This window comes from Girardinichthys multiradiatus, chromosome 9 (genome assembly GCF_021462225.1).
Source record: "Girardinichthys multiradiatus isolate DD_20200921_A chromosome 9, DD_fGirMul_XY1, whole genome shotgun sequence".
In the NCBI taxonomy this organism is placed as follows: Eukaryota; Metazoa; Chordata; class Actinopteri; order Cyprinodontiformes; family Goodeidae; genus Girardinichthys; species Girardinichthys multiradiatus.
Window position 1 is genome coordinate 17,669,518 of NC_061802.1, and position 11,852 is coordinate 17,681,369.

The window sequence follows — 11,852 nt, forward strand, 5'->3', positions numbered from 1 at the left end:
TATATGAATATTTTCAGGACAAACAGTCTTTAGATAAAAAACAGAACAGAAATAAGACAACAACAACCAACTACAGACAAGTTAAATGAATGATTATAAGACTATTCTTTGAGAGGCTGCTTCTTATTTCTGTTCTGTGGCTCTTTTATAACATAACTCATTGGAAACTTTAGGAAAAATATAGTGATGGTGATTCTGTCAAATATGTGCTGTTAATATGATAAATATGACATGCTCAGGAGAGAAGCAGGGAGACAAAACATGGTCCTACAGAAACAACATGCAAATTGATGCACAGGGAACACGAAGAGCTGCATAATACCAGGTAGTGATAGCATGTGTGTGTTTCATAAAAAAAACTGGTGACCTTTTGACTGGTCAAATATGACAGATCGATAGGTTACCAAAGCACAGCCTACACTCAGGAGTCCTCAGAAACGTTTCCTAATAGAATTTTTACCAATGGGGCTGATCTAAAGGAAATCCTTAATGAGTAATAATCCTAGATTTCTAGCAACCATTGTAAGTAATCGATTTTTTAAATGTGCAAATATACCCAGGATTCAAATGTCGCTTGTTCACATTTAATCTGATATGTCTGGATGAGCTGGAATTGGGTTTTGAACACAAGAAACCATATACATTTATTAAATTTATAATATAAATCTATATATCTATAAAAGTTAGCACACAGCTTCAGTTAATACAGCTAGAAACCACCAGTCAGGCTCGAAACCTGGGTGTAGTGATGGACTCAGACCTGAACCTTCAGATACACATAAAGACAGTAACAAGTTCAACACATCTGTCACCTAAAGAACATCTCCAGGATTAAAGGACTAATGTCTCAGCAGGACCTTGAAAAACTAATTCATGCGTTCATCTTTAGTAGAATTGATTACTGCAACGGTGTCTTCACAAGTCTGCCTAAAAAGTCGATCAGACAGCTGCAGTTGATCCAGAAAGCCGCTGCCCGCGTCCTCACTAGAACTAAGAAAGTGGAGCACATCACTCGGTTCTAAAGTCCCTACACTGGCTCCCTGTAGCTCAGAGAATAGACTTTAAAATACTTCTGTTAGTCTATAAATCACTGAATGGCTTAGCACCAAAATACATTACAGACTTGTTGTCAGTGTATCAACCACCCAGACCTCTCAGGTCATCTCGCTCAAATCTACTCTGCATACCCAGAACCAGAACCAAACATGGAGAAGCAGCTTTTAGTTCTTATGCTCCACTAATCTGGAATAAACTGCCAGAAAACTGTAAAAGTGCCGAAACCCTAAGTTGCTTTAAATCAAGATTAAAAACTTATTTATTTAGAGTGGCCTTTGACTGTGCCATCTAGGCATGATTAGTTGCGTTTTCAGTCCAATTTTCCTTTCATTTTCTTATCCGTCATTCTATTCTCTTTATTTTATTTTACTTTTTTTAATTACCTCTGTTGTTTGATTTTATCATTTGATTTGTTTTTCTGTGTCTGTATCTGTGTTTATTTGCTTTGTGATTGTATTGTAATTGTATGTACAGCGCTCTGAGTGTCTCGTTGCTGAAAAGCGCTATATAAATAAACTTACCTTACCTTATAAATTTTCTTTCAGCCCTGAATCACTGATTATGCAGGTATGAACGTCTTTTTGCAAATTACTTTGATTTCAAAAAGATTATTCAATTAAAATATGATCAATTTAGATGGATTAGAATTGGACAGGTACTAATTAGAAATGTAGGCTTTTCTTGGCCGATACAGATTTCCAGTGTTCTTGGAGGTCTGGCCTGTTGATTCTAATTTTGTTTTTCCAAGGACTTTAACACAAATAGGGGGAAACATGTGGCAATGTGCTGCACGGTTTTTGATAGTAGTAGCAGCTCTGACTCCAATAAAAAAGGAAGAACTTACAAGATGAACCCAATTTAAGTAGCAATACATGTATTCCTATCTTTGATCTAATTAATAAAAAACTCAAAAAGGTATATCAAAGTACATACCATTGGTTGGTGTTTTAATAGGCCTAAAATTGTGGAAGTTCTTAGTATTGATGCAGTGAATAAACAAGAAAAGATATTGTGACATTTTGTATTGTTTGCTTCCCCTGTATCTACTGGCTGGACCCCTGAGAAAATTAACACATTTTTATGTCTGTTAAAGAAATTACAAAGACTTTTACTCTTTGTGATACAGAGCTTTGCATATAGGCCATTTAACTTTGCAAAGTCTTTACAGTCACACCGTTTTAGTGGAAATGGGACTTTACTTCCTCTATATGAATTGTATCTTACGTAACATGACTTACGAAGGAGCGGGTGCGCCATGTATCTGTTGCACCGTTTTGAGCTGAATTCACTTGCACTTATCTAATATTAATTCCCTTGTTGTGATTAAATGTGTTATGAATTATTTAAAGCTAACACGTTTATTACAAATTTTAAAAAGTAAAGGGCACTGTATATGTATAAAATAGTATATTTTTGTTACGATTCGCCAAGTAAGTCGTGGTAAAAGAACGCAAATGAAAAAGAGCACTACGGGAATGCACAAGTGGTCTGCAATTCCAACAAAAATACTCTTATCTTCCATACTCCTGTTGGTTTTGTCTAATTTTGGCCTTGCTGGAGGACAGTACAGTACACAGAGAAGCAGCACTGTAATGAGTTTATGTTGCTTACCTAAAAAGATTCTCCGCTCCCGCTCTCATGCGCAGCTCCTTGTTGATCTGCTGGTTGATGCGAGCTCGTCGATGTTGCAGTTTACTGCGCTGAGTCTGAGCGAAGGGATCACACCCCTACAGGGGAAACATTAAACCAGAGGAGGAGGCAAGATCACTTTCTGATTCTTACATCAGCAGATTGTGCTTTTACTACGTTGATGTTAGAGTTAAGATTAATTCAGAAACTATTACTATAACTATTTTTCCCTTCATCAGTTCTTCCATAGTTTCAAGAAGCAGGTTTAGGATTAGTGATAAAAACAGAAACAAATAGGAGCTCATATCAAGCACAACAATACAGCAAATCTTCCTTTTCTAAAAACATGCAGAGAAGCGTCTCACCCAAAGGGGACATGGTCACGTCAGCACCCAGTATCAACCAGATGATTAAATGTTCTCTGAAATCCTTTTCCTTCTGGTATTTTGCAAAAACTTTCCCACAGCCTATTATTTAATATCTCCTCTAAAAAAAGATCACATAAGACAGATGGAGGGGTCTGGACTGGAGTGTAAACAGGCTGTGCTTCTCCACATAGTTTTTTCTAACAACCTTTTGCCTCCTGCTAGCAGGGAACTTGTAAATTATCTGCATTTCATTTTGATGAACTCTTTCATTCTCGCCCAGTGAAAGTGTTTGTTTAACTTGAGCACATCAAGTAATCCTCAAAGTGTATGTGTGGATTAGGAATCTGGCTGAGCTCCAACCTCCCCTCAACCATCAGGGAGCCATCGGGACAGAGGCTTCCCGACAACAGAGCACAAAACATCTAAAAGAGGTGACGCTGATGAATCATCATTGCATGCACCCCAAAATGCTCAGTTTCACTTAATTGTGAAGGAAAATGAGACCGTATAAGACTAAAGGACAGCTAAATGGTGCAACAGGGCAGCTGTTTTAAACATGCCTTCACATGATTTATACAATTAAAGGATTAGCTGAAGAATCCCTCATGAAGAAAAAAATATTGAGGCACGTGACGTCGCCCGGTACGGCGGAGCCGGGGTCCCACCCTGGAGCCAGGCCTGGGGTCGGGACTCGTCGGAGAGCGCCTGGTGGCCGGGTTGCTCCTCGCGGGACCCGGCCGGGCCAAGCCCGAACGAGAGACGCGAGGTCATCCCCCAGTGGGCCCACCACCTGCAGGGGGAACCGTGAGGGACCGGTGCAAAGAGGATTGGGTGGCAGACGAAGGTGGAGACCTCAGCGGCCCGATCCCCGGATGCTTAGGCTGGCTGTAGGGTGGCCGGGCACTACCTTAGAGATAGGGTGAGGAGCTCAGCCATCCAGGAGGGGCTCGGAGTAGAGCCGCTGCTCCTCCACATCGAGAGGAGCCAGTTGAGGTGGCTCGGGCACCTCAACTGGATGCCTCCTGGACGCCTTCCTTGGGAGGTGTTCCAGGCACGTCCCACCAGGAGGAGGCCCAGGGGACGGCCCAGGACACGCTGGAGGGACTATGTCTCTCGGCTGGCCTGGGAACGCCTTGGGCTCCCCCTGGAGGAACTGGAGGAAGTGTCTGGAGAGAGGGACGTCTGGGCGTCTCTGTTGAGTCTGCTGCCCCCGCGACCCGGTCCCGGATAAAGTGGAAGACGACGAGTACGAGTACGAGGATTAGCTGATTAAAATTAAAAACCTTTTGTTCTGAGATTTGGATTTAATTTCATGATTGATGGATCTAACTTTAAAGCAAGAGATATTTAAGGCAAAGAAAAATCCTCTCAAGTTTAACTTATTTTACCCAAACACCTGGATATGCCTAAGTTTCAACAAATGTGTGTGTGTTTTTGTGTAGCATGTCAAAAAAGGGCTGGCCAGTAGCCTTTTCTTTCTATCCGGAGTGCCCATGGCCTACTTTGAATGCCAACTATTGTCTAAAAACATTCGATTTGGTTTAATTGGGCACTACACATCTTCCTCAGATTTGATAGTGTTGTCTGTTGTGTGAGGGAAGCATGGAATATTCTAAAACTTCCTAGTAGAAGCCTGCTGAGTTTGGACTTGATAAAACACAATGGACCAACAGCAGCAAATGACATAGTGCCCCAAATCATCACTAACATTGGAAACTTCACACTGGACCTCGAGCTACTTGGATTGTTTTTCTCTCCCCTCTTTTTCTAGCCTCTGGGACTTTACTGAGCAGCAGTCCAGTCCTTTTTCTCCTTGCCTCTGATTCAGAAGTGTCTTAACACATAGAATATGGCAGTTGTACCCCATGCCCTGGATATGTTTGTGGTTGACTTTTGAAGCACTGACTACAGCTACTGTTCAAGCCTTCTAAATCTCTTCTTGAATTAGCTTTGTTTCACAATCCTCTAAAGGCCGCAGCTCAGCTGCTTGTCCACCTTCTTCCAACCACACATTTTCCTTCCACTCAACTTTCCTTTAGTATGCTTGGTTACAGAACACAACCAGAGACTTTTTGTATTTTGCCCTTCTTTTTAGTTTATTGGGATGGACCTGGACTGAAGGCGGACACTAAGTAAAACATAGAAAAACTAAAAGCTTAAAGTTGACAGCATCCTAATGAAAAGTGTTGGTTAGAAACTGTCTCACCTTGCGGATGCTCCCGCTTTGGCTGTTGTCTGTTGGCAGCGTCATCGGCAAGTTGTCGTCGTTGTCCGACGCACCGTCTGACAGAGACAACTCAAACTCTCTGTGAAGAGTAGCGATATTGGATTTATTGCAATCATTATTGACATATACACATTGTACAGCAGTGCGCGCTTCATATTCGATCTATACTAACAGAAAAAAAACAAGTTTTGATCACCTAAGCCAAAACTAAGAGCTAACGGTAACCACTTGCCTTGTGGCAGGTCCCTCCATCGTAACCCAACAAAACCCGGTGGCTTTAACCGCCCCTACATCCCTTACAGTTTCATCGCCATCTTTGTACAAGCGGCAACGCACCAAAACTAACAAAAAAATAGACCAAAGCCAGATGAATCTTTATCTTTTGAAAACAACCCAAGCTGAACACTTTTTTTTCTCTCTTGATAAAGCCTTCTCGTTGTTTTCAGACGGAGTACTGAAAGAGATTACTCACCGAGGGCGGGTCAAGGATAAGGAATGTAGCCAATCACGAAGCGACATTTTAATGTGACAGTCGACTGGACCAATTAATAAAAGGTAAGGATAAGAGCGGCTGCTTTATCGGACCAATCACAAGTTTGTTGAGGCGTACCCCCTCCCCCCCCTCCGTCCCACCTCCTACTTCTCAGGGCGTTGTTATGGTTACGACGGGGGCAGTGGCTTGTGTACTACTGGCTCCTAAAAGGTAACAACAAGGAGCCAGCACATAGAAACAGTTCAAAGAATACTGGCAGTCCTTTGCTTCCAGTCAATAAGTTTCTTTTGGTAGGACTATAATGTTTTTTGGATCGGACATCCTAATTAGTTGTTGAGGATTTATTTGCAGACTGACCGGTTCATTTGTACACTATTCATCTGCAGTGTGGCCAAGTTTAACAGCAATCATATAATTGAAGCAAAAAGTACACTCGTCTGATATTATTTTGTAAAACCTCCAATCAAAACTAAACAGTATGAGTGAATTTACTGCTCATTTTAAATCCCTGTTTCCAAAGCACAACACACCTGTTTTTCACCTTGGCTCACGATTTGTGCATTTCTTGATTTTGCCGCCTGGTGGCAGCATTATCTCCCTCTTACTCAATCTATTGAGGCGCCACTCTTTGGAAAAGTGTAAAAGATAAATCACAACAAAAATAAAAGACTGGACTGACTATTCTCATCCTTTTTACTAGATTTTATTAGGAGTGACTTAATCCTTCCTGCAGCATTTTTTGTATAAATATAAGAAAGAGACATAACAAAAAAACTGCAATTTTTAAACTTGCTCTTTGGGGCAAAGACTAAAACATTAAATGCAAGAAAATTTCAAATCTAATTTCTATCTAATTAGATTTTACATTGTCTGACAGTAAATCAGACTGAACCTTTCCTGTTTAAGATGAGTTAGGATTATCAAAATTCTTTGAATTTGCTAAATGCCAGAATAAGAAGAGAGGTCACTTTTTCAATAGATTTTTCTTGCTTTCTTTAGAGGACAATTTTGCATACATTTAGGATTTCCAGGCTTTTAAACAATTTGGTAAAGCCTAGATGATCATGTCATGGTTTTGTAAGCTTCTGATGGGATCATTTACACCATATGAATTAATTGGAGGCACACAGGTGGATGTATTTTAAGGAAGCATCAAAAACACCCCTACTTCTTGCAAGACATGGAGAAATCAGAAGAACTAATGGTTTAAAATATGTTTGTCAATGCAAGAACAAAACAAAAAGACTATGTTAGGATGCTGGCTAAAGCTGGTAATTGTCCACTTTAAAATGAGTCATACACTACCACGGGCTGCAAGCCCATTCATTGAGGAAGACGCCTTTTGTCCAAAAGCAACATAAAAAGGCAGAATATAGTTTGCAAATGCACACAGGGACACACACTTGAAACTATGTGTTTTGGCCGTAATAGCATTGTTACATTTGGAGGTAAAAGGCGGATCCTTGCAAGCCTTAGAACACTATCCTAACTGTGAAGTACAGGGGTGGTAATTTAGTGTTAGATGGCATCATGGGGAAAGAACATTATCTAGAAATATTAAAGCAGCATCTCAAGACATCAGTTCAAAAGTCAAAGCTTGGAAACAAATGGGTCTTCCAAATGGACCCTAACCCTATGCATACCACCAAATTAGTTACAAAGTGGCTGGAAGACAACAAAATCAATGCTATGGAGTGGCCATCCCAAGGTCTGATCTCAGTCCCATAGAAAATTGTGAGCAGAGCTGAACAGGTCTGTGTGAGGAAGCCGGCCAACAAACCTGACTCATTTACATTGGTTCTGTCAGGAGGAATGGGCCAAAACTCCGGCAACTGCTGTGAGAAGCTTGTAGAAAGATACCCGAAACATCTGTCCCAAGTCACACGGTTTGAAAGACAATTCTGCCATATACTAAGGAAATATATGTTAACTTCTGACTTTGAAGAAAGTTTTAATAAATCTGATTATTTTAGTGTATGGCAAAGTGGAATAACTTTGATTATCCAAACTGTTGGTGAACAGGAAAAGTTTAGGTTGTTTTAAATGGCAGCATAAAAAAGAAGGTGTTGTGTTTTTTATGTAGTTTATATAAATTATATGTCTGGTTTCAACTGTGCATGTACAAAAACATTTGAGCCAGACTTTTAAGGAAACTGCCTATTTCAGCTTTAAATGCGAAGCTTCACAAAAACTTAGGTTGTATGAAAAACACTTAAAAGCTTGTGATTTAGACCTCAAATTAATTAGTAAAACCAGTAACATATTGCTGGTTCTTTAGCCATAAATTACTTTTGTTTATTTTAAGTATTTGTTGCAGCAGGACTAGGTTATTTGGTGCATCATGCATTCTTCAGTGTGTATTTGAATGGTGCCCCACCACAGCTTTTTGTCTGTCTGTCATTTGTTCTGTAAGTTGCAGCATCATCCCGAGAGATTTCTTTCATCACTAAACCTAGTTTCAGCTGACAGTCTGAAATTTCATCGTCCACCTGTGGATTTACTGTAGAGATAGATCTGCCCTGCATCTTTATCTGACATGCAGCCCCATATCAAAATGGAAATGTGCTTGTTTTCCTTTCAGACGGCCATTTTTTATGGTTTTATTGATGTGGCACTAAGCTGAAATTCTAGCATCCATCTTCTTCTTTTCAGCCCACTTTGACCCTGCTTTCACCTGTTAAGGTGTATGATGGTTAAGGTTTGGCTTTTCTCTACATAAACTTGATTACAGTTTGCTCATAAACATTGTCGTTTTATTCTGCCCATGTCTCATTCATTTCTTATGCTGTGCAGTTTTCTGTCCAGACGGTTTGGTGCCTTGCTTGCTAAACATAGATGTTTCCCTTTTTGTACCCGAACAGTTTTGCACGGGCTTGTTCAAAATCTTTAGACACAGCTAAGAAAAACTAACATTCTTTGTCACATCACTTACTCTCTTAAAGCAGTCCTCTAACCATTGCTTTAGCTGATAGATTTTTTGTTGGGGCCATCTGTAATGTTAATCACCCAGCTGCAACAGCTCATTTAGACCTGCAAGCGCCTCCGTTAACCTGGAGGCTCAGGGGCATCAAACTTTCGCAGGTATTTGCTAAAATACTAATTACATGGTAGCCCCATTTTAGTTTTCCTCAATCTGATCCAAAAAAAAAAAAAGAAAAATGTGGCAGTAATCACAATTTTCTTCTATATCTTTACATACATTTATGTACGTTTTACCAAGCAAGAATGTTTAGCTGTTAATTTGTTTTCTTCATATCTGTGATTTTGGTGTTTTAGATATATTTTTAACAACAAAATAAAACAACTGCTCACAGGGGTTAAAAATAAAGGTAGTTGATGCACATCCACTGCGCAGTATGTTAAAGGGGCATTGCTTTGAGTCAGACACAACCTAACTTTACTGCAAATACCAGTTCAGGGGGTTATTCCTGCCTACGGCAACTATTATACTTATGCCTTCATTTCTAATCATTATTCATCAAAATTATATTTACTTTCCGATAACCAATTATTTGTTTTTCCCCCACAGACTTTCAGTGACTGTTTATCATCAGAGGCACTGACAAGCTTCAGTTTTACTTTGGATGCATAAAATATAATTGAACAAGAAAGCTTGCTTAAAAATTTAAATACAGCTACATCTTTAGCATTTTTTGAGTTATTTTGATGAACAAGGTCATCTTTAACTCTAAAAGCTAGGTACCTCTAAATGTTTTTAGTTTTAAGTAACAGACATGACCTTTTTTTTGGTCCAAACTCAACAGATTTTAGTGGAAATCAAGTTTCTGAACATTTCACAAGCATGCACATATCCAAAATAATCTTTTAAATTTGCTTTTACAGGTTACAAAATAGAAACAATGGCAAAAACACTTTTACAACAGGACTGAACCATCATGCATGTCTACAGCAACACGCTGTGATGTTGAGAAATGAAATGGGATATTTTTTTTTTTTTTTACCCCCAAATCTGTTTTCTGAAAAATCAAGACTATGTACAGAGAAAAATCTGTCCTTCACATTCAATTTAATCAAGGGTTTTCTTTCAGCTTTAGAAAAACAAATTGTCACATAAAAGAGAATCACATGGCGACAAATAAATACTGACAGGTCTCACCACAACTTACAGGACAACAGTGATATAATATTCTCACGATAAGCTTAAAGTGGAACATAAACTGTAGTTCTAAAGCCTGTCATATAGGTTTCAATGAAAGTAACCCCATTATTAAAAGGGACACAATTTTCTGACTGAGCAGCAAATCTTAGACACAAATAAATAATCTAATTATGTTTAAAGACAACCTGGTTGTTGTGCTGAGGGATAATGCAAGTTGTTTAGTGTCTCAGACTAAAACGAGCAGGAGTCCAAATTAAAATTAAAGATGTTAAGGTTAGGGTAGATGTTCGGAGGTAAGGAAATAAAGAAAACTTTCACTGTTCAGGGAAAAACTCTGAACTTCACCTCACATCTTGGTTTTACTCTCAGAAGAGACTCTTTGTACGTCCTAAATAAAAAGTTAACAAGCTGCCAAATCTGACATCAAGTCCTAGTGTGGCTGATAACCAATCCAAAACCAGCATCTCTGGTATGAACTTACCCCCTCATCCCCCCAAAAAGTTTATTATGTCCAGATTTGGGACAAACTGAGCAACTGTTACTTTACAGTCTGAGCTCCTCATGTGAAGCCTTGTGAAGCAGCATACAGTACAGTGAGTAACAGTTAAGGTAGTTACAAAGGCAAACTGTTTTGAGTTTAATGGTTTTGAGATTGCAAAAGCAAGACAAAGCCCCAGTAAAAACTGGAACCCACTCAAACTTACTCAGAGGTTGTAGTACTGAAATGTAAAAACAGAGGTACACATAGAGCACTTCTACGTTTCCATTCTCCCATGTTCCCCAGCTCCATATTCTGGTCAAACCTCATTAACACAGATGCGATGAGAGAATTAAATTCATCCAGTTTGAACTAAAAAAGTGTAAAAATATTCATAATAATTTGGAACAATGTGCAACATCAAGACATCAAATGTTTTAAGGGAAGACACCATCCCTGGAGGTTTGACCCCCATTTCCTGCGTCAGATATACACGGTAAAAGACAGGGTTGTTTTGGGGGGTGAAATTTCAGGACTAAAGGAGATAGATAATGAATGGATATATGGATAACAAATTGATAGATAAGTGAATGGACATTGGGCTACACAATATAACCTCAAATATATCATGGCAATGTAAAGTGAACAATATTAATATTGGAAAGGATCATTTTGGATGTAATAGTTGCCTGGCAAATATTTTCCAGTTGTAAGAACCTCAGATGTCGCAAGATATTCAGCTTGTTGGATGGACGCTCACTGCAGTAGACGTTCACACAAACATTGTAATATAGTGTGGCCCTACAGGACATAGAATAGCTGGATGACAGATACAGGGGGATGAATGGCCTGATTTCAAAAATTAAAAAAAACAGTTTAAGTGTGTAAATATGGACATTTTTCTATTCCGTTTTCTGTTGCCATATTTTTAGATTGTGTAGGAACCTTGAAAAGGCCAGAGAAGGTCCTAAAAATGTGGGTGCAATCCAAGATCATCTTCAACAGAAATAATGCAAAGATGGGGAACAATTTCAGTTGCCCTTCATGTTCTATCCAAATGTGAATTCATAGCATGTTCCTTAACACATATTCTTTATCAGATTCTTTTATAAACTGGGGAACATAAAAAGATGCACTTCCTTCAGTTCCAACAATAATGTAAGCTGCACCGGAATAAGCCCTTTCTGATTTTGCATCTTCTAAAAGTTTCAACAGCTTAAAAAAAAAACAAAAAAACACAGGACCAGCCAAAGTGTAGTTCCCAAAAGAAAATAAAGAATCTATCTTTTCTTTTACAGTAAAATATCACTGCTGTGAAACAGTCAGCATTAACATCGGGCCGAACAGTCCCAGCTCAAACATCAGGCAGTCACAGTTAAAGTGCGAAGCAACTAGTGGACTAAAACATTGTACAGTAACAGAAACAGTTCACTTTATCCAGCCCAGAACCAAACATGGTGGGCAACATCAGAAAACAAATA

General features: G+C 39.1%; 1 protein-coding gene across 1 annotated transcript in view; it reads right to left on the bottom strand.

Annotated features, from left to right (window-relative positions):
- The window catches only part of rhpn1 (rhophilin, Rho GTPase binding protein 1), a 30,419-nt gene extending 24,692 nt beyond the window's left edge, over positions 1-5,727 (bottom strand). Inside the window, exons 1-3 of the mRNA XM_047375386.1 lie at positions 5,513-5,727; positions 5,260-5,359; positions 2,668-2,783 (exon numbers count right to left, since the gene is read on the bottom strand). Of these exons, the coding sequence (XP_047231342.1) occupies positions 2,668-2,783; positions 5,260-5,359; positions 5,513-5,532 (236 nt within the window). The 5' untranslated portion in view covers positions 5,533-5,727. The remainder of the gene's footprint in view (positions 1-2,667; positions 2,784-5,259; positions 5,360-5,512) is intronic.
- Positions 5,728-11,852: the final 6,125 nt, after the last annotated feature.